Source organism: Suillus fuscotomentosus (genome assembly GCF_016647785.1).
Source record: "Suillus fuscotomentosus strain FC203 chromosome Unknown F5891scaffold_53, whole genome shotgun sequence".
Lineage (NCBI taxonomy): Eukaryota > Fungi > Basidiomycota > Agaricomycetes > Boletales > Suillaceae > Suillus > Suillus fuscotomentosus.
In genome coordinates this window covers 82,214-109,147 of record NW_024539565.1, presented here as the reverse complement: position 1 = coordinate 109,147, position 26,934 = coordinate 82,214, and the positions used below count along the sequence as shown (strand labels likewise).

The 26,934-nt window shown below is 48.1% G+C and overlaps 7 protein-coding genes across 7 annotated transcripts; 3 read left to right on the top strand and 4 right to left on the bottom strand.

Annotated features, from left to right (window-relative positions):
• Positions 1 to 48: 48 nt before the first annotated feature.
• Positions 49 to 1,710, top strand: F5891DRAFT_1052535 (uncharacterized protein). Its single transcript, XM_041362536.1, has 9 exons — positions 49 to 131; positions 179 to 401; positions 464 to 534; positions 592 to 620; positions 678 to 816; positions 867 to 1,290; positions 1,344 to 1,380; positions 1,431 to 1,553; positions 1,604 to 1,710. The coding sequence occupies exons 1-9, from the start codon at positions 112 to 114 to the stop codon at positions 1,627 to 1,629; spliced, it is 1,092 nt and encodes a 363-aa protein (XP_041222226.1). The 5' UTR covers positions 49 to 111; the 3' UTR covers positions 1,630 to 1,710.
• Positions 1,711 to 9,251: 7,541 nt separating this feature from the next.
• On the bottom strand, positions 9,252 to 12,225 carry F5891DRAFT_1280503 (uncharacterized protein). The gene is made up of 13 exons (XM_041370422.1): positions 11,851 to 12,225; positions 11,177 to 11,794; positions 10,666 to 10,814; positions 10,580 to 10,611; positions 10,429 to 10,517; positions 10,281 to 10,382; positions 10,145 to 10,224; positions 9,984 to 10,084; positions 9,892 to 9,927; positions 9,820 to 9,838; positions 9,585 to 9,769; positions 9,501 to 9,533; positions 9,252 to 9,443 (listed from the first exon to the last, which is right to left on the bottom strand). The coding sequence occupies exons 1-13, from the start codon at positions 11,950 to 11,952 to the stop codon at positions 9,355 to 9,357; spliced, it is 1,635 nt and encodes a 544-aa protein (XP_041222225.1). The 5' UTR covers positions 11,953 to 12,225; the 3' UTR covers positions 9,252 to 9,354.
• A 32-nt stretch (positions 12,226 to 12,257) lies between these two features.
• F5891DRAFT_580714 (chaperonin Cpn60/TCP-1 family) lies at positions 12,258 to 14,571 on the top strand. Its single transcript, XM_041372349.1, has 9 exons — positions 12,258 to 12,388; positions 12,443 to 12,494; positions 12,553 to 12,833; positions 12,883 to 13,045; positions 13,096 to 13,291; positions 13,340 to 13,600; positions 13,655 to 14,090; positions 14,143 to 14,261; positions 14,316 to 14,571. The coding sequence occupies exons 1-9, from the start codon at positions 12,323 to 12,325 to the stop codon at positions 14,398 to 14,400; spliced, it is 1,659 nt and encodes a 552-aa protein (XP_041222224.1). The 5' UTR covers positions 12,258 to 12,322; the 3' UTR covers positions 14,401 to 14,571.
• F5891DRAFT_580707 (uncharacterized protein) lies at positions 14,315 to 18,596 on the bottom strand. Its single transcript, XM_041372348.1, has 8 exons — positions 18,250 to 18,596; positions 18,102 to 18,163; positions 17,977 to 18,039; positions 17,618 to 17,918; positions 17,434 to 17,548; positions 16,521 to 17,385; positions 15,033 to 16,464; positions 14,315 to 14,982 (listed from the first exon to the last, which is right to left on the bottom strand). Exons 1-8 carry the CDS (start codon positions 18,493 to 18,495, stop codon positions 14,593 to 14,595), a joined length of 3,474 nt encoding a protein of 1,157 aa, XP_041222223.1. The 5' UTR covers positions 18,496 to 18,596; the 3' UTR covers positions 14,315 to 14,592.
• A 57-nt stretch (positions 18,597 to 18,653) lies between these two features.
• Positions 18,654 to 19,891, bottom strand: F5891DRAFT_1052505 (ribosomal protein S8e/ribosomal biogenesis NSA2). Its single transcript, XM_041362535.1, has 6 exons — positions 19,845 to 19,891; positions 19,527 to 19,765; positions 19,352 to 19,456; positions 19,190 to 19,295; positions 19,014 to 19,138; positions 18,654 to 18,959 (listed from the first exon to the last, which is right to left on the bottom strand). The coding sequence occupies exons 1-6, from the start codon at positions 19,846 to 19,848 to the stop codon at positions 18,906 to 18,908; spliced, it is 633 nt and encodes a 210-aa protein (XP_041222222.1). The 5' UTR covers positions 19,849 to 19,891; the 3' UTR covers positions 18,654 to 18,905.
• Positions 19,892 to 20,713: 822 nt separating this feature from the next.
• F5891DRAFT_1246170 (UTP--glucose-1-phosphate uridylyltransferase family) lies at positions 20,714 to 23,244 on the top strand (the record flags this gene model as incomplete). Its single annotated transcript, XM_041369811.1, has 13 exons — positions 20,714 to 20,854; positions 20,909 to 20,985; positions 21,047 to 21,180; positions 21,228 to 21,627; positions 21,680 to 21,767; positions 21,829 to 21,916; positions 21,964 to 22,014; positions 22,075 to 22,163; positions 22,210 to 22,422; positions 22,482 to 22,599; positions 22,656 to 22,712; positions 22,769 to 22,797; positions 22,854 to 23,244. The coding sequence occupies 13 exons, from the start codon at positions 20,714 to 20,716 to the stop codon at positions 22,860 to 22,862; spliced, it is 1,494 nt and encodes a 497-aa protein (XP_041222221.1). The 3' UTR covers positions 22,863 to 23,244.
• Positions 23,245 to 23,701: 457 nt separating this feature from the next.
• Positions 23,702 to 26,524, bottom strand: F5891DRAFT_1052481 (UTP-glucose-1-phosphate uridylyltransferase). Its single transcript, XM_041362534.1, has 12 exons — positions 26,015 to 26,524; positions 25,804 to 25,960; positions 25,678 to 25,754; positions 25,487 to 25,620; positions 25,039 to 25,438; positions 24,895 to 24,982; positions 24,760 to 24,847; positions 24,659 to 24,709; positions 24,190 to 24,609; positions 24,083 to 24,139; positions 24,000 to 24,028; positions 23,702 to 23,944 (listed from the first exon to the last, which is right to left on the bottom strand). Exons 1-12 carry the CDS (start codon positions 26,383 to 26,385, stop codon positions 23,936 to 23,938), a joined length of 1,881 nt encoding a protein of 626 aa, XP_041222220.1. The 5' UTR covers positions 26,386 to 26,524; the 3' UTR covers positions 23,702 to 23,935.
• Between the last annotated feature and the right edge of the window lie 410 nt (positions 26,525 to 26,934).

The window sequence follows — 26,934 nt, the reverse complement described above, 5'->3', positions numbered from 1 at the left end:
AATGTGCAAGTACATAATGACCAATCCGGTAAGAGCGCGTCTTTTTCAGGAAACGCGTCCTCGTCAAAAATTTTGAGCTTTGTCTCGTCTTAAGCACAACCACTACCACTAATGACTGCCGTTGCTGTTTGGCAAGTTTGCTTACGTTTTAACCTTTGCTGTATCTCATTTTTTGCAGGAGTATCTTGTTGACGCCAGGCCAAAAGGAGACAATCGTCCCTCAGGCAGACCTGCAGATCAAGAACGCCGCTCTTGGAGAAAAATTATCTGATGAGTCTGGCAGAACGACTGTCAAGTTAACCTACGCAAGTCCTGCAAAAATTGATGACGAAGATGAACTCGACGAAGAGTCTCCAGAAGATGAGATCACTGCTGTTCTCTGTTCGCTAACTGCTGGCAAGGTCAGTGGCTTGACACGTCCTGCTTCGTTCTAGTACGTGACTAACATGCCATTTTTGCGTAGATTGAGCAGTCAGCATGCGACCTCATCCTTGAGAGCGATGAGGAGTATACCTTTGAGCTCATTGGAAAAAAGTAAGCAGTGTTCAAACTATCATTGGCCAATACAATTCATGCGTATCCCTCATCCAGCACCGTCTACCTCTATGGAAACTACATTGGTAAGCCTCAAGTTGCCTCGTACCTATCAAACCTCAATAATAAGTGTCGCAATATAGACCAGAATACAAATCAACCACCTTACGATTCTGACATGGACTCTGACATGAGTGACGAGGGGGCCTACAACCTGGATGATGTCAGCTCGGACGTTGAGGTACATCCTGATGAGCTTCAAGGTCTCGAGGATGATTCTGAGTGAGTGCACCACTGTCAGTCGTTCCACGCCATATATTTAACCGCGCTAGTCGCTTCGAGGAATTGCCTGAGGACGAACCAAAGGCAGAAGAGCCCAAGCCGTCGAAACGTCCTCGTGATGACGCTATGGACACTGACACGCAACCTGCTGAGAAGGTCTCCAAAAAAAAGAAAGCAAAGAAGCAGAAGGGTGAAGATGGGAAGGCAATCCCTGTTGCCGTTGAGGAAAAAGCAGCCGAACCCAAGGGCGAGAAACAAGAAGAGAAAAAAGCCGACAAAAAGGAGAAGAAAAAGCAAAAGGCTGCTGAGGAGAAGAAGGGTGGGGCCTCCAAGGAACTCGCTGGCGGGGTTAAGATTCGAGACGTAAAAATCGGTGATGGCAAGACCGCCAAGCATGGCGCCAAAGTTTCTATGCGTTACATCGGAAAATTGCAGAACGGAAAGATCTTTGATCAAAACACCAAGAGCAAACCCGTAAGCAGGCATTAGGTTTCTTGCTTGTCGAACATGTATTCACTGTGCTACAGTTCAACTTCAAGCTTGGGTCAGGCGAGGTAATCAAAGGTTAGCTGCTTTGCTTCATGGCCTTGTCTTCATCATTAACGTCGTGTCAGGTTGGGACGTCGGAGTCGCTGGCATGCAAATTGGTGGGGAACGTGAGATTATTGTACCACCAGCAATGGGTTATGGCGCACGGAAGATGGCTGACATCCCTGCCAACTCCACTCTGATCTTTGGTGAGTGGTTCCGCTATGCGATGAAGGTCCGGTGGCTTATTAAAACGTAGAGGTGAAATGTCTGGAGATCAAGTAAAACTGTTGCACATTTTCGTACATGGTAGTATACTTGTGGTTGGTACCTGGTGACATCTGTTAACCGCGGTTATGACTTGCACTGCTTTGCGATCCACTGATCCGAACACGAACTCATCATTCTGCAGCACGGCGGTATTGCCTGCCCAAGACCAACGCCAATTGGGAAACTGACTTGGAACTTCACCCGTCACCCTACGCCCATGTCAGTGGCACCCACAAATGGGTTTGTAGGATGGAGATAAAGAACGCAAATGCATATCCGCATTCTCCTGGCAGTTTTTGGTTCCGTCCTGCTGTATCAGGCACAACCCGAGGAGACCGGGCACCTACAACCGGGTGCAATCCCGGGTCGTGGGATACCGGTATGATATGATGTTACGAAATACATCGCCTACCGAAATGCGCTGGATAACCTCCGAAGTAGCACAGCTACGTTAATCTGCACAAAACAATACGCGAACACTGCAAGATCTGGACTCGCTAGGATGACGATCTTCAATGCTGCATGTCGCACGTCCGAAGCCACAGATGGCCTGGGCAATTGCCGATGCGCTTGAGCTCCAACGCTTCGGTTATAACTGACTCAAATTTGAAGCCCGATACGCTTCCTGGCCACCCTGGCTGAGTGGACCGGAATGACGACGCGGCTAGTGATTGAAGCCCACGTTGACGTGATTTGGAACGCTCATGCTGCATGCGCTTAATAGGTTGTGTTGAGATAGACATCAAACTAGCTTGCAGTTTCCAACAGCGCTATGTCTCCTGGAGTGGTACATGTGATCCGTGTCACTGAGAGATGTGGAGTGCACAGAGATCTGCGACGTAAATATCTCGATCATGATCAGATAGCCTGTTCCTCGGACTCCTCATAGTACTGTGCATAATCGGTGTACAGCATTGCACACTTATGTCTGCTGGACAGGTAATGACATTGAACGCTGCGGACAGTCTGTACAAGCAATAATTCCTTGAAAGATCGAGTTGTGTCGACGCAAGTGGCAGGAAGCTTTCGAATCACATGTTGGCGGCGGCAGAATTACAATTCCAGAGGGTGATATGACGCAGAGACTGTTTATAGAACAGTCTCACGGCGTGAGTGGAGGCTGCATAGAGTGCGTGTGGGCGATTACCAGAAACCACTCCTGCCAAGTCGTTCAGCGGACGGAAGCCGCGAGGCTTTGGGCGAACTGAAACCTTTTCAAACGCGGTATAGAGAAAGGTTGGCGATAACAGTTACCGTCGTCACCGATCAGCACCCGAATTTTCCTCTTTCATTACCACCGTCGAGTGATACAATTTGACATAAGTTCCGGGTAATCCTGCCGTTCAAGTGGTAATTTCTCAGCTGTGGCAGGTCACGAAAGGGAGCAATCACTTTACTGTGACCCTCGCGATGGCCATGAGACTCCTGCGCACAACGCCGATATAGTGTTTGAAGAACGCCCAGAATATTAATGCTTCCGTGTGGTCAAACAACATGGGAGGCAAAATAATATTATGAGATTATAAATGGCATGTTTGTCGTACGGGAATCACTGAAAGCAGGTAGCTGATCAGTGTCCGCCAGTAGTACAAGATTAGTTGGCTCTGGACTCCGAAGCAAACCATGTAGATCTTCGCTGGAGCACATGATTGTTGTCATGATCCCTTTTTCAAAAATGAGGCTTGTTGAAGCGATGAGTGGTGACCAGGGTACGGAGTTCTTGCCACATATTTGGAGATAGATTAGAATGCGATCAGGGTCGATGTGGAATGTGTAGTGTCAGGATACCACCGGCGGTGGTTGGAATGGCAGAACCCCCAAAAGTCATGCACCTGGCAGCCAAGGCCCAAGTTATTGGAGTGACACAATCGATGGCGGAAAGGACCTATGGGAAAGATCTCAGATAAGAAATAAAAAAAAGATGTCGACTGTCGGACTGGGCTCTGTTTTGTTGGCTAAATTCGAAAAAGTCCTTAAACTAGCCCAAAGAAACTCACGCAATTTCACAGAAGGAGAAAGGAGACTGCCTGATCTTGCAACAGGTTACAGCATGTTGGACACGTTCCTATGCAGGCTAAGAATTCCGAGAAGATGGTTATCATACGTGCCGGATGAGCGACCTCGCACATGACTGGGCAACAGTGAAGATTCGAGATGACGATCGCGGAGTAAGCTATAACTTGATCAAAAATTGTAAGCACTCAAGTCTCAAACGTCACAAGCCTCGAGGTCCTTTGGACTCTCACCGTTTGTGATTCATTTGTTCATCAAATCGATTCATGATAACCTGATCGAATCCACTTCCCCGTGCTTCGACAAGTGGAGAGATGTCATTCCCCTGCGCAAGCCAGGCCACAATAGGCCACAATCAGCGGTCTATAAATTAGCCACAAGTTCGAGACAGAGTGAGCTGTACCCTCTTGCCCAACCTTACTGTTTCATCTTCCATATGTGTCTAGGATCTATACTTTGGATCCCTCTATCGACGAGTCCCTTCTTCACTGTTACAAGATGGAACGATTGGTGTGGCCTCCCTCCCGCTGCGTCCGCACTCTCAGCCTTGGCCAAGGCCAGAACTCGGGAGACCCACCCTGCGTGTGTTACATGCACTTCTTGCGATGCATATATGTGCTCGTCCATGGTCAGGGGCGCTTCTTTCCCATCTGTACTGCAGGCATATGCCCCGCATACAAAGGATACTGCCCTAGTACATACCATGGGAATGGAAGATGCCCAGGACCATGGTACAGTGGATAGCAGCATCGTCACAGTGATCGTATCGGCCACGTGAACCATCCTAATGGGCTGCGGACGCTCGCAGTACATCGTGCATGTATCAGTTATGCTCCGCGTTTTGGCGACGACAAGTTTTCCTACAACTAGTAAGACGAATTACCGATTAGCAAGCGGCAGTTCAGCGTAATTAGAAGGTGCATAACTCTGCCCATACTTTCAAACGAGCTGATAGCACAGCAGGGTTCAGGTTCAGGTTTCATCGATTGTTCCGATAGTACGATATCTGGTGCCAGTTGCAATTGGGCGCCACATTCAAATGAAGCCATGAAATTAATGATCCGTGACGGACTTGGTTAAGAAAGTTCCCAGTTTACTTCACTGCCGTCAGCAGCCGCCGGGAAAACTGATGCATCACAACAGAACAGAGTATTCTGTGCGTACTACCAGCCCAATATCTTTGCTTTGTCCAAGTCATTCGCACCTAGAACATGGACATATCTATCTGAAATGGATGGCAGAGAGGGAAGGAGAGGACAAGATTGCCTGGGAAACGACCTGAACAAAGGTGAGAAGGTTCTGTACGTCGGCTCTAGGACTAATACTAGTAGCAGGCATCCTTTAACTTGAAGGACGATCACTCCAGCTTTGACCGATGCCGCATTGTCTACAAGGTGTGCGGACAAAGGGCTGTTTCGGGCTGTCACCTTTGACTATGCAATAGTCGTCGGGCAGAATTCAATACTTTTGATGTTTTCCCCCCAATTTTACACCAACCATACATTTCATGCATTCTCCTGGCGCGAATGCTTTGGCGGTTCTGACTGCCATCTGTCACGACGCACCAACCTTCATGCACATGGCTTCAAGGTATGCCAAGCGAACACAACATACTGGAAGGAACATGATGTATTTCAGTTCATTCAACTAACGTAACACTCACCCAGATCGGCATCTGTGCAGGGACACGCACTTGCAGTTGAAAAACACTCAGAAGGCTATTAATGATACATAATCTTCCTGCCATCATAAGCATATCGGAGTAAAAGTCCTAAATCTCAGAGGTGTTAGCGGTGCGTTGAGCCATCATCGATGTCGATAAGTCACGGATCTCGCTACACATGGACGACAAGTTCGACATGGTAGTCGCCAATTGTGTATGACCAAAGCCCTGGCGGCGATGATAGCTGCTGACTGACAGTCCAGAAGGGGACGAGATGGTCAGTAACCCTCTGCATAGTGCTGAAATCGTATATTTCTTGCCAAATCATCCGTTCTCCTACCTCCTGGCAGTCACTGATAAGGAAGACAGACCACAGAAACCCAGAAACTCCGCGGCAGGAATCCCGCACGATTAAATAAGTCCGCTGTCGCGGAGACAGTGAGTTCTGACCGCATTCCCTTCCAAAGCTGCCCCAAGTACCAAACTTAAGTCGGTGATACTCGGACAGGGTTTGTTGCCCCGATGTCTACTAGTTCAGGAATAGCTGCTTCACCTCCTCGTGTACAGGTTATTCCCGAGAATTTAAACCAGAACTGGTAATCGTTGCGACCAGAGCTAACTTCATATTCAGATTGATTGATTTACTACATGTGAATCTGGGATAATCCCGGATGGATACAGATGCGTATGCATAGAACTAACATAATTGTGCATCGGAATGCTAGTTCCACGAAGGACTTTTCCTCCTTTCGTGCACTCGACTGAGTGCAAGGAAACCGTGAGGCATATATCTCACGATTTCTCCATGCGTATATGCCTCGTACATTGTAAGTTGTATCCCGTGCTTGATATCCCGGACGAAAGAACTTGAGAAGGGCCTAAAGAAAGTCAACACGTCACGAATTAGCTTCCAAGTCTCTCAAATAAACAATCCACCCCACCCTGACTCCACGACTCCTTATCAATATCTGCTTGGGCGTAGGGCGCTACGGGAGTAGTGTCAGACACATAGATGGCTCAACAGACGCCACTGCTAATCAATTTGCTCTTGTCTGTAAATCGAATGTTGCTTGTGGTTGGATGGACGAATCAATTTGCAGTGTTCGGGAGCACAAACTCGTGGAAGCATCGCGGGGCTTCTGAGGTCAGCAGTCCAGGCTACCCACGATCGCATGCTACGAGCCATCAGGAAGACAATTACAGAAGGGTCCCTGTAGAAGCGCACTTATACGCTTTCTTTGGCATGTTCGAGACAGCCAAAAACAAATTGCCGATATGGGGGATAAAAATTAGAGATCAGTGGCCTAAAAGACATCGGAGGTCGAGTAAGAGCTTCGGGGTTTCTGCGTAAATGTGATAATACTCCGCGAGCACGCAAAAACACAAAACAGAAACAAATACCTTCCAGGTCGAGTCGAGTCGAGAATAGATGCTAGAAGATCAGTGCTGCCTTGAAACTAAACATGGGAGGTGTCCACCGCGGGAGCAAAGGCTCCATTTCCGTCGACTTCCAGGCCATCTCCAAGGCCTGGTGCAAAGTTTGCACTCGTGTTACGCAAGGTCAAAGTACCACGCCCCATCACCAAGTGCATGAGTCGGCAGACTTCTGGAGGACACGGAGGAACGCGACCTTCGGTGATAATTTACGAATGGATCAATCACTGCGGAAACCCACGCGAATAAGGAGAACGCAAGACATTCTTCACGTTGCTTACCCATACAAGATAAGTGACCCTGCTCTAAATAGTGGCAGTCGAGACCCAGCATCCCTTCTGATTAGAAATCACGTTCGAATGGATCGTCGCTTGTACATCGTTCTCCGAGAGGGGAGCTAACACCCCGAAATTGTGATTGCATGGCATCTTTGGAGCCATTCAATTTGTTAGATGATAGAAGACACGAGCATTCCTACCCTCTTTCGTTCGGTATCATGGAGCAGAGGGATATTTCCGGGGTGCATGCACATGAGTATGCCCGTGAGTGACTGGCTTAGATCGGATGAAACTCACTCATATAAAAGCAGGAGCCCTCCATCTTCTTGTATGTCGCAACCCACTCTTTGGCGAAGCGATATCCTGTGCTATGGTCAGACTCCCTTCCCTCCCATATGTATTCTTGTGCTTAAGCCTCTTTCTTTACGGCTGCAGCTAGTTTTACATACCATGGGAATGGAAGGGAGTTTGGACCAGTGTTCAGGGATCCACCACCAGCCCTAGTCCCCATATCTTCTACAAAATCGTGTTACGTTGAAGACACTGATTATGATTACGCACAGCATAGATTATATTCGGATGGTTGTCTGTATGAATCGACCATGCAACGCAGTGGTTGTATTTAATTGGGGGAGCTGCGCTCAGAAGAATGGGCAGTAAAGCCTTGGCAGATGTGTATGAAAAGTGGTGCGTCTGCGCTACATTGCGCCGCTTCGAGTACGCGGGGTCTTTTGCAGTAAGTTAAGTTTTTGAGTTTCTATCAGCGAGACAGCATCACGTATTGTTTGATTAAAGGTACCATACCTGGTCTACTGGAATGTGCCACATGTTCTCAAGATCATATGTCAGCAAATTGCTTCCCGCCTACTAGTACGGGGTGCGTATCCTTCCAAGTTTCGCAGAAGTTGTTGTCGGTGGTAGAGGGGTATTGGATTTGCATTATAGATTTATCATGTCTCGCACGCTAGCTTGTCCAATTCATCGACCAGAGTCGTCTTTGTATCTGAATCCTTGAACGCGGCTCGCTTCAGCACTGCTACTCCACCCAGTTTGCGGAGTCGGTCGACAAGTACCAGATCAAGGTCCGAAGACGATGGTCCTTCGATCGATTAACAAGAAAGTCGGGTCCGACTAGCAGTGACTCATGCGCGCTTGAAGATCACCGGGCTGCGGTTAATGACAAGAGACGATGGGAAATCATGGTGCTTTGGTCAATGATCTACTGCATCACGTCATGAATTTGTTGGTCATCCCGGTAAAGTCTTGACAGCCTGAAAGGGAAACCTAATAGAGCCATCCATCCGCGCTACATGGGCTAGAGCTGGCTTGAAGAAAAGTATGTGTCGCTTAAAAACAGAACAGACCAAAGTCTTCAAGTTGATGCGGGATGCCGGTCAGTCTTGCGAGATATCTGGGCTTTTTCAACTAACTGGTCTGTAGCAGAAATGCCACGGCAGTGTGAGATACGCGTACGTGCATGAGCATCAGGAAATTCAACATGTCATAATGCGCAATCATCGACATCCGCGATAGATCAGAGGTGTCTCCGTGAACCGTCTATTGAACTTGCTCAAAATTGTCATCAAATGTTATTCAGAAAAATTAACCACGAGGCGCGTAACTGCATTTCAATCGAGGATCTTGAAGAACCAGATACCCTTACCCTTACGATACCATTCAAGAAATCGTCCAATTCAATACAGTCTTTTAGTCGCAATGAAGATTAACATTTTGGGGTACTAAGACCTCGAGGACATACAACGAGAAGCCTAAATCGGAGACTTCATATGACGGAATTAAAAAGTATTATCAGACACTGAGCAGCCATGAACTGCCGCTGTTGCACGAGTATGGGTGGCTATGCAGGTTTCGAGTGCCCTACAGGTTTCTTGGGCGCTCTAACGTTCGTGGTGCAGAGTAAGCTGTATATTGCGCATGCACCGATTATCTTGACTCTGCTGCATGTCCGGGAACGAAAAGAGCCCAAGAGGCTCCAAGGTGAGCACGTCCCCCATACCATCGCTGTCCCGCTTACAGAGCCTGTGGCAAGAACCACCAAGTTCCAAGCAAGCGCAGTCACGGCACTCTCTTCGTGAGCTTCGAATCGATCGTCCTATGTTTCGCGCACTGCCGCATCACTCAAAAACAGTGACTTCAAAAGAGTGACTATAGTTGGGAGCAAACTCCGCGAGCGCCCTCGCGGAGTCGCCATTCCAAAACACATCGCCTGATTAGTAGCCCCAAAACTTCTTAAAAAGCATTGATTCAATCAGTATTAAGTACAAAGGCAACACTGTGACAAAGATACGGGAGATCCCTGGAAGATGCGGTTTGAGATAGTGCGACGGCCCATCAGGCCCACCGTCCTGGGACTACAGGATGCGATGACGAAAGCCCCCCATCAACCGCAATGTTCTGTCCATTGACATAACTCGATTCATCTTTGTCAGGGTATAGATCAGATCTGACTCGCTTTTAACGGAGGGACGTGTTCTTACCCGAAGCCAAAAACAAGCTCATGTGAGCAATCTCTGCAAGACGTGATTAACTGAGTGCACATGGTCACAGCACGAGGTCCATACCTTGAGCGACTCCAAAGCGGCCCATCGGGTTTAATTGACCAATCTTGCTCTCCCTGCCTCGTTGGCGAGCAGAATCGAACATGTCCTTGGTCATATTGGTCTCGATCAGGCCCGGGCAGATTGTGTTCACGCGAATGTCAGTCTTCTGAAGTTGATATACGCTTGTCTTCGCGATCGAGTTCACGCTGTGATCCGAAATGAGTTTCTCCGCTGACAACAATGATCGAAACATTACGCCGCTTTACTTGCGCTATCTGATCGTAGGGTCAGCCACAGCAGGTCGAGTATGGGAAGGAGCAGGACTCACAGTCTATGGTCCCTGCCCCGGACCGTAGCCCTGCCACTGTGGTGTTTGGTTAGAAACATATGTAGTAGTGCGAAGGGGATAAAGAAACGTACCAGATGCAGTCAAAATGATACTTCCTCCACTAATATCTTTCCCTCTCGACGAATTAGTCCTCATCATCGCGTCGGAACCGTACTTGACGGCAAGGAAGCAGCTGTTAGTTTATCGTTTCTGATTAAACCAAATATTATGAAAAACGACACGGCGGACTGACGACAATGCATTGACTCGCATGCTTTCCATGAAACCTTCTGCGGTCAAATCGGAAAGCGTCTTATCATTCGCGAAACCAGCCTTTTGAGCATATTTGAGTGCGAGATCAGGTTTCGTCTATTGAATCTGACACGTACGTTGGCAAAGAATACGTCCAATCGGCCCTCATCTTGTAATGCTTGTTCACAGACAGCTGCTATGGCGGTCTCATTTGCTGCGTCGGCTTGAATGGTGGTTACCTGTGATACATTTAATCATTAGACGCAAGGAATGTCAAGGTCCCACCTTCACATCCGGATATGAGTTCTCAATCGTTGACTTGAGTTCAGGAAGGTTCTCTTGTGAGAAATCGAGCAAGTATAGATGAGTCGCTCCTGTGAATATCAGGATAGAAATTGTGACGGGCGCTGCTTCCAGAAGGTGATAGTCCACGGACCTTCATGTGCGAACAAGAGCGCAGAAGCACGGCTGGTGCAAATTACAGGTCAATTTCATTGCATAAATCAACGACTGAGTATTCACCCTATGCCATGCAGCGATCCAACACCGGTAATAACGCAAGTTTTACCTTTGAGTCGCTGCCCGCGCGGAGAGTTCGAGAGGTGCGATTGAATTTGCTTAATGCGGACAAGAGTACGTTGATGATGTTCTTCTGCGCTAGGCTTTCCTCCCTTGAGCAGCGTTCGAATAAGGCATGTCGAGTTAGGTGAGACTTGCTAGATTTCGCTCTTCATACAACTTTGGCGCGCATTTTACCGAGCTCTTATTGTAACCGAAAACCACTAACAATATTCATGGGAATTGCAATTAGATTCTGAGAAGGTGAAGACAAGATACGCAGAAATTTCGGTATAGACAAATAAAATGGGACGCACAACGCATCTAGGTAAAAGGGTCAAGATATACAGCTCTGAAAAACATCCACCGATATCACTACACTCGGTCAAACTAGTTTACTCTTGTCCAATGAACATCAACCAGTGACGCAGTCAAGGGAGACTATGAGTGTCTAAGGCTGCTGATCGCGATACACATTGTTATAATAGTTAGGGCAGTGGGACCAGACACCCTCTTGAGGCGGGAGGTAGCTAGGGTCCCGGTAGACATCTCTACGTGGTGGCGCGTAATCTGCAGCATTTTGTCCCGTCATCTCCTGATGAAAAGGCTGATATTCACCCTCCGGTCCATAAGTGTGATGCACTGGAGACGAGCCGAAGGAGTTAGTTGAAGAAGAACTTCCTCCAGACAATGGAGAATCTTGATGATCCGCTGTATCCGGAGTCCTGAAATTGTAGTACGTGGCGGGATAACCGGGGACCTGCGGTGAACCGTCGCCACCACTCGAGGTGCGAGGGCGTTTAAAAGCGGTGGAGTGAGGATACACGGAGGTATCAGAGGGCAGCTGGTCACCAACTTCATCAGACACCCAACTAGGGCATTCGTTGGTAGATGAAATAGGTGTAGTCTGCGACACTGGTGTCTGTGGAGGCTCCTGTCGCCCTGTCGGTATCATTCTCTGGGAAGGATTGAAGGTCAAAGCGGGGGTTTCCGGGATTACTTGCCTCCTGCGCTTGCGCGGAGGTGGAGAAGGCTTCTTCTCCCGATCTGAAAAAGACAGGGGTTTCTGTGTGAACAACGGCTTTAGCTCCTTCTGATTTTAAACGTTAGCCTTCGTCGAAGAAAACGATGTACAGCGATGAGACGTACTGATTCTGGACGAATTGCGGTCGGCTGAAGAGCATGACTTCCTGGAGGAGTGGATGAAGGTGATGAATCCGAAGACGACGAAGCCTTTTGAGCGCGCTGCATGTCCTATCGAATAGAGAAGAGAAACTATATGAACAAGAAGCTCAGCTGTAAGACCTGCAGCTGGCTGAAGGTTTTGGTTTTCTGAGAAAGATGCATTTTCAGCTGAGGATATATATCAGTTCGTTTGGTGGAGCATCATGATCAGTATTAAGACTTAGCCACGTTTGCTGATAAAAACGCGACTGCCTTGTGCCCCTGCGTAGCGCAAAAACAATGAGCGCAAGCTTGAGCGAAATGAGTTGTGCGGTTCATTGAACAAATTTCAAGGCAAAGATAGTTTGGTACTCCGCTATCCGTCGGAGGCTCGTTTACCAACTTCCAAATCTGTTTGACTTTACTGGGTTCGCGTAATTCCATTGCTCTTTCCATCATGTCCTCCTCGATAGAATTGATCAATCCAAAGGCAGAGAGCGTCAGACGCGCTGCTGCCTTGCAGGTAAGTCGCGTGTCCTGGTTTTCGCTGTTCCAATTTCATGCATCGCTTTACTAGGTCAACACCAATGGTGCGATGGGTCTTGCTAACGTAGTGAAGGGTAATCTCGGTAAGGATTAGTATCACTTCTTGAGCGACCGTTCTGTTCCGATCGGATACCATTTCAGGTCCAAGAGGTACTCTAAAAATGCTTGTGGACGGCTCTGGTCAGATCAAAATGACCAAGGATGGTAAAGTGTTGTTATCCGAGATGCAAATACAAAACCCGACAGCCGCTATGATCGCTCGAACTGCGGTCGCTCAAGATGATCAAGTTGGTGACGGAACTACTTCAGTAGTTCTACTGGTCGGAGAGTTGCTGAAGCAAGCCGATCGTTACATATCTGAAGGCGTACACCCAACCGTCATAGGGGAAGGATTCGATCTCGCGAAGAAAGAGGCTTTAGTGGTTGGTTTCCGCATTTGCATGTATCTACACTCCTGATGGACGCGTCTAGTTCCTTGACACGTTCAAGCTGCCATCCAAATTGGATAGGCCAACTCTGATCAACGTCGCACACACTTCGCTTGCCACTAAGCTGCATGCCTCGTTAGCGAAGCAACTCGCTGCAGATGTGGTGGATGCTGTGCTCACCATCAGGCCACCAGCACCCCCAAAAGGCACGCCTTTCATGTAAACAAAAGGGTCCTCTTGCTAAATTCTCATACAGAAGCAAAAGATCAGTATCGCGACCCAATAGATCTGCACATGGTGGAAATTATGAAGATGCAACACCGCACAGCGTCAGAAACTCAGCTTGTGCGTGGCTTGGTCATGGATCACGGTGCCAGGCATCCGGACATGCCCAAACGCGTCGAGAATGCATTCATTCTAACATTGAACGTCAGCTTAGAGTACGAAAAGACGTACGTTCTTCAGCACTGCATTTCAACTCTAAACTCACAAAAGCTTAGAGAGGTTAATTCTGGCTTCTTCTATTCGTCTGCCGAGCAACGTGAAAAGCTCATTGAATCTGAGCGGCGTTTCGTAGACGCCAAAGTGAAGAAGATCGTAGAACTTAAGAATCTCGTGTGCGATCAAGCTGTTGGCGGCAGCGAAAGGCCCAAAAACTTTGTCGTTATCAATCAAAAAGGCATTGATCCACTTAGTCTCGATATTCTTGCAAAGAATGGCATTTTCGCTTTACGTCGTGCTAAGCGACGTAATATGGAACGGTAATGTCTTCAGCGCTGCGTAAAGATATTACTCTGATTGCGGTCATATCTTAGCCTGCAGCTCATTTGCGGAGGTGTTGCGCAAAATTCCGTAGACGATCTAACCCCAGATATTCTCGGCTGGGCGGGTCTAGTTTATGAGCACACTCTAGGCGAAGAGAAGTACACTTTCGTGGAAGAGGTTAAGGAACCCAAGAGCGTCACGCTCCTTGTCAAGGGTCCAAATGCGCACACGATCCAACAAATTCAGGATGCTTTACGGGACGGTCTTCGCGCCGTCAAAAATGCACTCGAGGACGAGGTTCTCATTCCCGGTGCGGGAGCCTTCGAGGTTGCATGCGCAGGTCATTTGAGTGGTCCTGTAAAGAAAGCTGCCAAAGGCCGCGTTAAAATGGGCGTGCAAGCGTATGCAGACGCATTATTGATCATTCCAAAGACTCTTGCGCAAAACGGAGGCTTTGACGTCCAGGATGTGGTGGTGGCACTGCAGGTTCGCGATATCATTCCGTTTGTATTTGATTTGCTTACGTTGATCGAAATAGGACGAACAAGCGGAGGGAAATACGGTTGGTATCGATTTACAATCAGGGGAGCCGTTTGATCCGACTGTGGAAGGCATCTGGGATAACTACAGGGTAAAGAGGCAGATGTTACATTCATGGTAAGTGGATATACTTTTCCATCAGAAGAATGGCTGCTGAGACCGAAATCTTAGTTCTGTGATCGCAGTGAACCTCCTTTCTACAGACGAAATCTTGCGGGCGGGCCGGAGTTCATTGAAGCCAGATGGGCAGTCGTGAAGTGCTGTGAATTGTGGGTACAACGTGCCTTACTGTACCGTTAGAATACGCACTCGATACGTGGTGGCAGAGAATGGCGTTTGTATGAGGCGTATGGACGAGAATTACAAAATGCTACTGTAGTTGATACAAGTAACGAGCTAACCGATTTCGGGGGTGGACGGGACCACATAATTTAGTTTAATATTAAGTTTAACAGTGTCCGCACAACCCAGACTCCGCCCTAGCAATTAGTGAAGCTGTTGTTGAGTGAGAGCAGTCAGACTCCCAACCTGCATCAATGAAACGAGTGGGAGAGGATGGTTCGTCGTCGGCGTGAAATGAAGCGGATTTGCGTAAATAATGAGACATGGGTGTTCCACGAGCGTTCTTCCAGGGTACTGGGGCAGGAAGTTTAGCCGTATATGTGACACGGAGATGAGAGAATTGCTCCTCATTTACAACGCCAGTATGAGCCTCCTTGCTTTCAGAAAGAAGCCCTTCGACAACTCGATCGTCGTCAGAATTGGCCGAGTCAACTGTACCATCATCCGGAAAAGAAGTGCGGCGGTGCACATCTAAGATCGGAAACTGCTCGCCCAGCTGTAAATTGTTCATGTGCAATTCTAAGTATAAGAAGTAGATGTACGTACGTCGTCAAATGATGGTGTGTAGGACCCAGCACGAGGAATTGCACCACCTTCTATATACATATTCTCCGACATGGACGAAACGCGAGCGCTTGATCGTGAACCAACAGTGGGAATCGCATGCAGTCCATCTACGCTAGAAACTTTCGTAGAACTGTCTTCTCCACAGAATGAAGCCTTTGGGTTCAGCCGCTCGCTGCGACGAGTCCCTGGACCAGAGTCAAGGGGCAACTTGGATATTGAGGACCAACGACGTCTGGCAAAATTGACTGGAGATGGCCGGAAGGTTAGAACGCTATTGTGTACAGGCCCTCGCCAACTAGCTCGCTGGGCTAATTTTTCCGCGACTGTATGCTCAAGCTGCGACGGACCAGCTATAGGTAACGGCGTCTGATCATCAGGCGTGACAGGACCAACACTGTCACTTTCCAGCGTTGGAAGAGAGGGACCACTGTCCTCTTCATCCTGGGACATATCATCAGGGCATGGTGCCCACTTCCGGCGAGCGTAATTTGTCGGGTTGGGATGATATAGAAGACTACTACCCACCCCTTTGAACTTATAAGCCGAGGGCCCGGAGGGTACAGAAGGGCTGTAATCCAATACTTCATCATCTCCCCCGAATGGACTGGGGAGCTGTCGGGGCTTCTTCGTTAGCGGTGCCGAGCCTTCAGGTGGAAATGATGCCGCTCGTTTGGCAGTACGAAGGGTCTCTGGATCATTCGCTTGATCCCAGTCTTGTGAGTCTGCTTCTTCGTCGTCCGTCTCATCTTCTTCATGCCTGCCAGCGAGCCACTGCGTGACCTTAATATTTCTGCGGAAAAGCCTTTCTGTGCGTGTCAGATTCTGAAAATGACCAAACTTCTTTCGGACAAATCTTCCGTTTGTCGTGGATTTCTTGCCAAAACGGCCGTTCGAGTCTCGAGGTTGTGATTGCACCGCCAAAGCCTTTGGCCTGGTATGACTGCGTGATGAAGAAGGGGAATGATCGCTATTTTTGACGCTTGATGGAGGAGCAGAAAGCTTGATCACGGGTGCAGACGGAGTCAATGGAGGCTTAGGAGGTGAGGAAGGCTGAGATCGGAGTGGCACCTCAGGAACAGGATATTTACGGGGTCGACCTCTTTTCCGTTTCGGTAGCTCTTCTTCAGGAAGAGGGTACTTGCGTGGTCGCCCTCTTTTTCTCTTTGGTAGCCCGAACAGCTCCTTTGCCTTGGCTAATATCTCTCCGCGAGGTCCGTCATCGACTTTGCGCTTCTTCAGAGGCCGCTCGACGACGGGAGGCACATGTTTGCGTTCCACAGCAGGGGTAGTCTTCTGAGGAGGGCGCCGCGAGGAGCTGGCTTCGACGTCATCGCGAGATGGAGCAACAACAGCTTGACTTGGAAGGCGAGCTGGCCATGGCTGACCATATATGGCGACGTGACGCATACATCTGGTGCAAAAGAACCCCGTCAGCACAAATAAACCATAGGATATCAGCAGAATCACCTTGGACACTCTTGTTTTTGTTTGGACTTCTTGCCTTTCCGCGGGGAGTCTAAATTCAGGCCCCAAACCACTTTGGAATCCACGGAAATCACAGGCAAGACATTCAAGCACGTCACGCACGTTGGCAGCGGACGTCCATCTGAACCACGAGGAATCTCGCGCTTCGGGGGCCCAATCAGATCTAATTTTTCCCCGACTGCGGAAGGGCGCGCTCGGAGAACTCTTGCCTCAGACTCTTCCTTGACTTGAGTCTTCTCCGCCTCCTTTCCTTTGCTCCTACGAGGCGTGATAGACACGCTATCAAGAAGATTTTGACTCCTGAGGCGAGACGAGAGATTGTGCAAAGTATCATGGGGGGCGGGAGTAGAATATTTGCTAGACGATTCCCGTGTCTGTCGTCGAGTGGAAATAACGGGCTTTTCCTGCGCTTTCCCTTTATTGGAACATGCTGATCCTTCGGCGCTCAACGATGTCATACGTGATGGGTGAACGTTCGGATCAGGCGTGGCAACTATTGCATCATGGACCGGTAAGAGAGAAGCTTCCCCACCTAGCTCCATATCCACTTCATCTTCCCCAGAAGCATCAGGGGCGTTTGCAAGTGGTTTTTCGCCCTCCTTATCGTCGTCGTCGCTCTCCTCAGAGTCTGAATCTTCTTCTTGAATGATGGCGTAAACGCCACGTCGCGTCCTACGCTCGTTGACATCAGCAACTGTCACGGCATCCACCTCAGCGTCGTCTTCCGATACTTCGGCATCTTGTTCACCGCCCGAATCAACATCGCCATCGAAATGATCCGGAGCGTAGCCACCCCTGCCGTTCTTCTCGCAAGTTTCACAGAGGCAGTGTCGATTCCTGCCTCCAACTGTGGCGTATGTGAGCCATGGAGACTGACCGAATAACGGATACGCACAATAACCATCGCCGTAATGCGCAGTAATCTCTTCGCCCACGGAGATAGCCCGAAGAGTGCGAAATGTGATATACTTGCCTTCGCGAAAAAGCTCGCAATTGTTATCACAATCATGCTGCATAAGTCAATATCAATGTGAATAACCAAACAGAAGTAGTAAAAGGCATAGACCGTCACAACTTACGTTCACGAATCGGGCGGGCCCCAAAAATAGATGGTTCTTCTTCATTTGACGTGAATGGATGACACTAAAGTCCCTCCTGATATCGATATTTCTCAGGTCGGTGCGCTTGAGTTCTTTGTCTTCCTCCTTCGAAAGATGTGCCATTGATCCCTTCAGCTCAATAATTACCACTCCAGGGGCTAAGGAGCGCGTAGCGAGGATGCATAACTCTGACTTTCCTGTCCTGTGAGAGTATCTAGACGTGTGAGCAATTTCTATGCACCCTGCAGGGTTGTAGAGCTCAAAGTATCGCGAGGCGTGTCTGTGGTAAAATGGAGTTTCAGGAGCAAGACATTGATACGAAACCTGATTGCACACACGTGGCGAAAGCATTAATCTGTTTCTGCGTGTAGGGCTTGAGGTAGTAACGAACAGAAGGCAGACTAAAGAATGATCGTCCCTGAATGTCTGGTAAACATATACAACACAGAGAAATTAGACGAACGCGAGGAGGTCGTCTACGGCTTGTCGGACAGCATTCTGAGCACCAAGCTTACTTGCAACCAACTACGACACGATGATGTATGACACCATACGCGCGTCCAGGGAATAATTAGTTGCGTGCATACGAAGCGAGCTAAGGGTATACTCACGCGTCTAACGATTTGCATGAGATCCTCGGCATTGGTCTTTGGGAGTCTTCGAGATGGATCCATCTTATGAACGAGCAATGGGACTGTGCCTGTTCCAAGTTTCTCGACTAGCAGATGGCTAAGGAAGTCATCATCCTTGGAAAGGTCACCCATGTTCATGATTTTGGTAGGACGCCATATGAGAACTGTCCCTCTGGCTCGTGTGGAAGAGCCATTGGCGGTCGCAGTCGCGGACGCTGGCGCCATTGAACGGTAACCGAAAATTTACGCGTTCGGGACACAAAAAGAAAAAAAGCACAGACTGGACGAGGACAGCAATGACGCGAACGGAAGGGAAAAGGAACAAGGCGAAAGCACTGCAATTGCTGGCGCGATAATTACGGCACTAACCTCACTGTGATTATGTCAGCTTAAACCCACTTCTCGGGAACAATTTAATATGCTTTAGGACAGAAGTTAGAACGTGGTTATCTTTCGAGAAGCATATAGTGAGGACATGGATTGCGTCGATTGGACAGAGCATATGATAAGATGGCATGGTCGTCATACACTATAATACTAAGGATTTCCCATATTTTCGCCATGTCCTCGTGATCTTATGTATGCTCAGAGACAAATCAAGGGGTAAATCCCTGAGGAAATGAAGGAGATAGCATTTATGCGTTGTGCGCGTGCTTCTGTTTGCCTGACCGGAGCTTCCTGACGTAGAACTATTTATGAAGGTGAGTAAGCGATACATAATTCCTTCGAGTAGCAAGACAAACCTCTAACTCCTTGCCCTCCAGAATGTAGCCGTCACTACGACCGGACTGTCCAGGTCTGCTTGAAATGCAAGCATAGAGACGGCCAGCAGCAAACTGAGACTCGAGAAGGGGGTCAATTTTAGCATCTGAGATGGGCAATGAATTATACAATGCGAAAGATCAAGCGGTATTCTTACTCTGCTTCCTCTCCGCAATGATACGTTGAAGATGGTTGGATTTTTTTTCCTCCTCCGCGGTGGCAGTCTTTGCGGCGGCACCCTTCTTGCTGATGGGTTGGGCGTACTGTTATTTACATAAATGAGTAGGGTACAAGAGATGGACTTCTGGTAGGCACGCACGTGGGACTCATACCACTGCCTGAAAGGGGTAGCGTCGATCTGAATGATGGCGCCCTTCACCAAGGTGTTGGTGCGGACGAGCTCATTGTTGGATGCGTTGTAAACCTAAATTGAGTATCAGTCATACATGCAATTTGTATTATATTAAACTGTATGCGGTATCAAGGGTACTTACAACACTGATAAGCCTAGTCTTTCTTGTGACATGCTCAGATGCCCATGCGAAGTTACCTGTGTCAAGACGGAGGGCACGGTACTTGGTGTTACCACCACGGACGCGCACAGTGTGAACACGCTTGGCACCAAGCTTGGTGCTAGCAGGCTGACGACCGAGCTCGAATTTTCTCTTCTTGCGATAGTAGGCGCGCTGGGCACCGGTTGCCGAACGTTTGTGCCGGGACGAACGAGAAATACCTGCATAAATGGTAGTTTGATATCATTAGCATAGGATAAAAACATTTGTGTGTTAGTGTATCGGAAGACCAGCACTAACCCATGTCGGATAGCCTTGAGGATGGGAGTCGTGTAGTCGAGTCGATGTTTTGATGATAGTACTGAAAATTAAGGTTTGATTATTCGTACTCAGATCGGCAAATGCCGAACTTGAATTTGGCTTTGCTTACGTCAAGTTTGTACGCTTTGTACTGCTACCAGCTACTGACACACCAGCAGTAGGTTGCTAGCCCACCATGCATTTGCGATTATGATACGGCATGTCTGGACATGAACTCCCCGTGGCGTTGATTCACCCCTCCAGCGCGAACGTGATGTGATCTCTGCCACCTTTTTTGCAGGCCTGAATGGCACTATCAAATTGGAAGGCGTACTCCTAGATATTCCATCAGCAGGCCCGGTTAGCAGCCAGTCGCATAATCAGCTAGGTGCGTGCCATAATATATTAGACTGATCCGTGCATTTTAATAGGCGTCGCTTATTTCACTCGGTGGGTCCTAGTAAATTCTTGTTCATCTATATTGTTTGTCGTGAAACCGATTTGCTTATGACGTGTAAATACAATTGAGATGCTAGACATACGCTGCCCTTACTACTAGGCTGGCGCTCGCACGCCCCGTACCCATGTCCAACTCGTTCTCAGGGTAAGTATTTTGTGGATCCCCGATATGAAATAACGTTCATCAACGGGCATATGCAGCGAGCCCCTTTTTTGCCCGTCGCCCAATCCGTCATTTTGTGCAAACCCGAGCAATCATAGGCTCGTAGGACGGCTGAATGACGCATACCACGCGCTTATCTCGAGGCCTCATTGAACAGGCGTGTCCATCTCGGCGTGTATATCTATGTGCTCGTACTCCATGTTTATGGCCCCCGTTTCCCCTCTCGTTGTTCTGTGTCCGTTTTTATATGACTTTATTCAAGACAGCCAGCTTCCGACGATTTCGTCACCGTAAGGCTGTTCGACCGAATGAACGATCTGCGTTGGCCAAAAGCACTCAAAATGACCTTAGCCGACTAGTTCGCACTGCGGATCCTGCAGTTAGGAAGGTGAAACCTGTTCTATTTTTCTGATCCCGCCTGTATTCTGACGTATGATCATAGGCATTTGATGTCGAAATGCAGTCATTTTCGAAGCTGCATGCCCGTTATCTCGCAGAAAAGGAAAACCGAGAGCAACTGTAAGCCCTGCAGCATTATTTTCTTTTCCCCTTTTCGTGTAATTAATGCAGTGGCAATAAGTAACTGGGATCGCATTAAATCGCCCAATGACAAGCAGGTCATTCCTTACAGTCACCTTCCACAGATTACTGGTCCAGAAGGCCTGTCCAAGTTGGCCGTTCTAAAAGTCAATGGGGGTCTCGGGACCTCTATGGGTATGATCCTTGAATTGCCCCCACATTTATGCTTACGTATTTTAAAGGCATCAGTGGTGCGAAAAGTGCTCTTGAAGTCAAGGACGGGCTGACTTTCTTGGACCTCATCGTGCAACAGGTCGAGCACTTGAATACAACACACAAGGTCGACGTGCCGCTCATCCTTATGACATCCTTCAATACGCATGATGATACATTACGTATCATTAAAAAATACGTGTCCCAACGCATCAGCATAACTACGTTCAATCAGTCACGGTATCCCAGGATATGGAAGGAGACGTTGCAGCCTTGTCCCAAGTATGCATCGGACGACAAGAAACACTGGTATCCTCCAGGCCATGGTGATTTGTATGAGTCGCTGGTGCATACTGGCGTGCTCGATCGTCTTCTTGCTGAAGGCAAAGAGTATTTGTTCGTCTCAAACTCCGACAATCTTGGGGCTGTGTAAGTCTTCGCATCGCTGATGAGTCACATGAGTAGCTCAATATTTTTACAGGGTCGACCAACGTATCCTCCAGCATATGATTGATAGCGATGCCGAATTCTTAATGGAGGTCACTGATAAGACCAAGGCAGATGTTAAGGTTCGGTCGATATCTAAAGCTCCTCGAACTGGTTGTTGATGTGTTGATGTTTCATTTATAGGGCGGTACTCTCATCGAGTACGATTCTTCCATAAGACTTCTGGAAATTGCCCAGGTACCTGCAGACCATGTTGACGACTTCAAATCAGGTAGTATACATCTTCCTTGACTTATCATTCAGCTTATCATGCGCAAGTCCGCAAATTCAAAATATTCAACACGAATAACCTATGGATCAATCTCAGAGGTATTTATTAGAGATTTATTCATTCAAGTGGAACGATCGTATTGATGGCCTATTTTCCAGCATTGAAGCGGATCATGGATGGAGGTGGCATAGACCTGGACATCATCATCAATCCGAAGATGACTGACAACGGACAAGCAGTGATCCAGGTTTGTTGCCCGTTTGGAATGCGATACGCGATCTGACTACTAGCAGCTGGAGACCGCTGCAGGTGCAGCTATCAAACATTTCAATAACGCCCACGGCATCAACGTTCCCCGTTCACGCTTCCTGCCCGTTAAATCCTGCTCTGATCTGTTGCTCATCAAGAGCGATATATACTCATTGCAAAATGGCCGCCTGCATATGAGCGAGAGTAGGATGTTCGGCAGCGTCCCGGTCATCAAGCTGGGTGACCACTTCAAAAAGGTCGGAGCATCCTTGAAGCTGGAATCGTTGCTTTGCTAATGGGCGCGATGCATGGTCAGATAACTGATTTCCAGCCACGATTTAAGAAGATCCCAAATATCATCGACTTGGATCATCTTACGGTAACGGGCGACGTTCATTTTGGCCGAGGGATTACGCTCCGTGGTACTGTGATAGGTAGGCACCCGTATTTTCTCTGCATTTGTTGAATATGGCTAGAAATTTTGTCATAGTGGTGGCGAACGAGGGTCAGAGGATTGATATTCCGGATGGTTGCGTGCTAGAGAATCGTAAGCACAGAGTCAGATTACTTAGTAATGTCATAGAGGCTGATGACACTTTACAGGTCTAGTTTCTGGGAATCTCAATATGACGGTGAGGCCATTCAAGTCTTCGCACTTCAACTTGACTCACTGTCAATTTCTGTGTAGGAACTTTGATCCAGTATCCAAATTACATTGTATGTTACCTTGACAAGGTTTCTGGGAGGAACTCTTGATTCGATGACGTACGGACTCTCAACCCTAACGTAGAATGATGTATCCGCGTATCTCGGATGCGAAGACCAAACTATTCGCATCGATAAAACACGAGGACAACTTGCGCTTGGTGGGAAGTCGTCGGCGCGTAGAGGATATCATATCCTTAGACTTTTTCCCCTCGTATTCTCACATCTATCTTTCATCTGCCAGCAGCTTGAGACAAGACAAGTGTCACGAATTCAAACTCCATTTTGTTCTCTAAGGTTTATGCCGATACAGGCGGCACATCTCAAGTTGTAAACTCGCTCGAATGCTATTCATAACCATTGTTGACGTCAGATAGCGTAACGGTGCCAAGTTGCGCCCCGACACACATTGCATTGTGCCTCGTGCGATTTACTCCAAGCGGTCCAATCGTGCACCGCTAGCCCACGTTCCAATCCGCAACACCCAACTTTAAACATATCGGCTCAGCCCCGTCCTCCGCCAATCGATGTGTGCTCGCCACAATAAACAGTTCAGTGCTAGTACTGAACGTTGTCTTCAAACCTTCAATTAGCGCACCCCACATCAGCTCGGCCCCGACGTGCTCCCCTACTAGTGCTTTTTTGTCTTCATCAATCGGCATGCCCCAACATCGAGCATATCAACTCGGGCCCATTCTTCAGTTAGCCGACGTGCTCTTCTAGTTTTCAGCTGGTGAGTCGGACCTCGGTCAAATGAAAGTACCGAGCCAGGGAAAAAATAGCACAGCTTTGCGGCATGTAATAGGTTTGGGGCTCCACTAATGTTGGGTATCAAGGAAAACACTAGTCAGATTGCTGCAAAAGTAAAAGTAGTTGGGTAAACACTACACTATCATGGAGCCAAAAGCCATCGCGAGCTCGTTGTCCACGATAGAGAGACAGTACAAAGACATGTTGAACAACAAAATCATGCGAGAGCGAGAAAAGAACAAACAGAAAAAACAGTAAGATAAACAAGAATATGCTATCTATGTATTGGTCCGTGCGTTGTTGTGAAGTTTCGAATTACAACTCCTGCAAAAGAAAAGAGCCATCAGCAGCAACTCGGGAAACCTAGTACATCACTAACGATCATGTTCAAGTTTCCAGACAGTAACCCTGCAAGCAAGCAGAAATGTGAGGTCAGGAGGTACGGAACGCAGAAAGACATACTGTTCTCGAGAATACAGCCATCAGGGATATCGATGCGCTGTCCCTCATTGGCAACGACTACGAGATTTTATCAGCAACTCCTATCAGATCAGCCAGCCTAGACTTACTAATTACAGTACCGCGAAGTGTCACATTTCGACCGAAATTCACATCACCCGTGACAGTCAAGTGATCGAGCTCGATAATCTTGGGGATCTTCTTAAAGCGTTTTTGGAACTGCTGGATCTTCTTGAAGTGGTCACCGAGCTTGATCACAGGTGTGGTCTCGAACATTCGGCTCTCATTGAGAACGAGCTGTCCGTGTTGCAGCGAATAAATGTCGCTCTTGATGAGAAGCAAATCGGAACATGATTTAACCGGCAAGAAGCGCGATCGTGGGACGTTGATGCCGTGGCCGTTCTTGAAGTGCTTAATAGCGGCACCGGCGGCAGTCTCGAGCTGGACGACTGGTTGACCATCTTCGTTCATCTTCGGATTAATGATGATCTCGAGCTCCATGCCCTCAGTCTCCATGATGCGCTTGAGCGCTGAAAAGAAATTAATAATGTACGAAAATGAATGACTAAACGCCGGTACCTTTGAGGTTGATCCACAAGTTGTTGGTGTTGAAGATCTTGAATTTGCGCACTAAATATCACGTCAGAAGTGGAAGTATAGGGGAAAGCTCGTGAACCAACCAGACTTGAAGTCCTCGACATGTTCTGATGGAACTTGCGCGATCTCAAGAAGGCGAATTGATCCCTCGTAGTCAATGAGAGTACCACCCTGTTGGAGAATGAGAGACCCATAAATGTATCGATCCAGGTACGTACCTTGATGTCGGCCTTTGTCTTGTCAGTGACTTCCATCAAGAATTCTGCTTGGGAGTCGATCATGTGCTGAAGAATCTTTTCATCGACACTAGAACCAAGCATCAGTTAAACACGGCGCAACGCGAACACCTCTTTGGTACTGACACTGCGCCCAAGTTGTCTGAGTTGGAGACGAAAAGGTATTCCTTGCCCTCAGCAAGCAATTGATCCAATACACCAGAGTACAGCAACGCATTATACAAGTCACCATGGCCGGGAGGATACCAGTGCTTCTTGTCATCGTCGGCACGCTTTGGGCAGGGAAGCAAGCTTTCCTTAAAGATCCGGGGGTAACGGGACTGATTGAATGTCGTGATGCGGAGTTGTTGATTTGCGTACTTCTTAATGATACGCAAGGTGTCCTCGTGGGTGTTGAAAGACGTCATGAGAATAAGTGGAACATCGACGCGGTTGCTCGTATTGAGGTGCTCGATCTGGCGCACGGTGAGGTCGAGGAAAGTCATGTCATCCTTGACTTCCAGCGCGCTCTTCGCACCAGTCATGCCTATTGACCATCAAAAGGACGCGTTGGAACCCACAACATGGAACATACCCATGGAAGTGCCAAGACCACCGTTTACTTTGAGCACAGCAAGTTTATTAAGGTTGTTGTGGTTATGGGGCTGAGATAAACTGTCATAGGCCACAATCTGGTCATCGGCGGGGGACTTGATGCGATCCCAGTCTCTGATAAGAAGAAATTGTTTGAATATGATATGTTTGGCCAAAAAGGAAGTGACGGACAAATCCACGCTTTTTGCGCGTTCTGAAAGATAGCGAGTAAAAAGATAGAAGAATGATTGCATTTCGGTGTCAAATGCCTGCTGCGCATCAGAGATGGCGGACACGTGTAGGGTATGTGGAGCTTACCTTCTTGGCATGTTCATCGCAAGTGCTCACCAAATGGCTGATTTCATTCCGCATTGACTTTGCTGCAACACCGGTCGTGGCTGTTTTGAAGTCGATATGACTGCTGCCTTTGACGCGAGCGTTGAGATTGTCACGGGGAGATAAAGTCGCCATCGTTCTAGGATGCGTGTTTAAGATATGGATGGATGGGACGTAAAATAAGAGAACGTACTTTGAACTTGGGATGATGTGTATCGGCCTTGTGATTGTTGTGGACAAGTAGGGTTCTGTTTGAGCTCGTATGAGGAGACTCCTTGGTTTGTGGTGCCGTTTATAAAGTTCTGAACTGAGGTCAAGATTGTTGTGGAGACGGGGCGCGGACAAGTCCGAACCGAGAACGTTCTGCTCTTCTGGTATGAGCTCACACAGCGATTTTCTGTGACTAGGTCGTCGTTCGTTGAACTCTCTACTAGTAATAGAAAATTTTGCTAAGGGTGAGGAAGGCGTTGGAGGGGAAGTTGAATGATGGATTGGCTGTAGACCAAGCAATTTCAGAGGACGGTAGAGGTCGTTATATGAAGTTGGGGACGAACGTGCTTGCATAAAATCGATAAAGGGACCCCGCGTCTCGCCGCAAAATGGATACTCCCAAGTTGCTGGGACAACCTCCCGAACCTGGCTTTTATAACGAACACAACTAACTTTTCAGATAACTTTTACATATCGGGGGGGGGGGGCTAAGTGGCAAAGCTCTAGAACGTATATAGCCACCTGTCGGATCATCAGATCCCTTCTCCGGTGTTTGTGCTAGTGGCACCTACTACGTATCCCTTATCCATCCAGGCAGTGTCATCACAGCGCTAAACCCGAGCTCATCCGACCAAAAGGCGCGAATAATATGTGTCAAGATTCTCTTTGCTAGACAAGCCTGAGGCCTGAGGAACAACCGAGCTCACCTGTCAAATCAACTTGAAGCAGTTGACTGCCCACTTTGCGGATCAATTCTCACAACGTCAGTGTATACGTATATGCATCACGGAAGCCAAGTGGCAAGGTAAATACTTTTCAACACAATGCCGACGTCCCTTAAAGCGTGCATACGCCATCTTATCAACGACTACTAGGGTGCCTTGTCGGGACCTTCTTTGCCTG

What these genes read in the sequence shown, in the direction of transcription:
- F5891DRAFT_1052481 (XM_041362534.1), bottom strand. Translation starts at nt 26,385, where the DNA reads ATGCAAGCACGTTCGTCCCCAACTTCATATAACGACCTCTACCGTCCT. An exon ending in TGGTCTTGGCACTTCCATGG is followed by an intron (nt 25,439 to 25,486) that starts GTATGTTCCATG and finishes GATGGTCAATAG; the next exon opens with GCATGACTGGTGCGAAGAGC. An exon ending in ACTTCGCGGTACTGTAATTA is followed by an intron (nt 24,140 to 24,189) that starts GTAAGTCTAGGC and finishes AAAATCTCGTAG; the next exon opens with TCGTTGCCAATGAGGGACAG.
- F5891DRAFT_580714 (XM_041372349.1), top strand. Translation starts at nt 12,323, where the DNA reads ATGTCCTCCTCGATAGAATTGATCAATCCAAAGGCAGAGAGCGTCAGA. An exon ending in AGCTTAGAGTACGAAAAGAC is followed by an intron (nt 13,292 to 13,339) that starts GTACGTTCTTCA and finishes ACAAAAGCTTAG; the next exon opens with AGAGGTTAATTCTGGCTTCT. An exon ending in AGGCAGATGTTACATTCATG is followed by an intron (nt 14,262 to 14,315) that starts GTAAGTGGATAT and finishes CCGAAATCTTAG; the next exon opens with TTCTGTGATCGCAGTGAACC.
- F5891DRAFT_1052505 (XM_041362535.1), bottom strand. An exon ending in CATTGCGGAGAGGAAGCAGA is followed by an intron (nt 19,139 to 19,189) that starts GTAAGAATACCG and finishes TGCCCATCTCAG; the next exon opens with ATGCTAAAATTGACCCCCTT. An exon ending in TGGAGGGCAAGGAGTTAGAG is followed by an intron (nt 18,960 to 19,013) that starts GTTTGTCTTGCT and finishes CTTCATAAATAG; the next exon opens with TTCTACGTCAGGAAGCTCCG.
- F5891DRAFT_1280503 (XM_041370422.1), bottom strand. Translation starts at nt 11,952, where the DNA reads ATGCAGCGCGCTCAAAAGGCTTCGTCGTCTTCGGATTCATCACCTTCA. An exon ending in GGATCGCTGCATGGCATAGG is followed by an intron (nt 10,612 to 10,665) that starts GTGAATACTCAG and finishes AATTTGCACCAG; the next exon opens with CCGTGCTTCTGCGCTCTTGT. An exon ending in ACTCATATCCGGATGTGAAG is followed by an intron (nt 10,383 to 10,428) that starts GTGGGACCTTGA and finishes AATGTATCACAG; the next exon opens with GTAACCACCATTCAAGCCGA.
- F5891DRAFT_580707 (XM_041372348.1), bottom strand. Translation starts at nt 18,495, where the DNA reads ATGGCGCCAGCGTCCGCGACTGCGACCGCCAATGGCTCTTCCACACGA. An exon ending in GCCGTAGACGACCTCCTCGC is followed by an intron (nt 18,040 to 18,101) that starts GTTCGTCTAATT and finishes ATCATTCTTTAG; the next exon opens with TCTGCCTTCTGTTCGTTACT. An exon ending in CAAAAACAAGAGTGTCCAAG is followed by an intron (nt 16,465 to 16,520) that starts GTGATTCTGCTG and finishes CTTTTGCACCAG; the next exon opens with ATGTATGCGTCACGTCGCCA.
- F5891DRAFT_1052535 (XM_041362536.1), top strand. Translation starts at nt 112, where the DNA reads ATGACTGCCGTTGCTGTTTG. An exon ending in GTTCGCTAACTGCTGGCAAG is followed by an intron (nt 402 to 463) that starts GTCAGTGGCTTG and finishes ATTTTTGCGTAG; the next exon opens with ATTGAGCAGTCAGCATGCGA. An exon ending in GGTCTCGAGGATGATTCTGA is followed by an intron (nt 817 to 866) that starts GTGAGTGCACCA and finishes TAACCGCGCTAG; the next exon opens with TCGCTTCGAGGAATTGCCTG.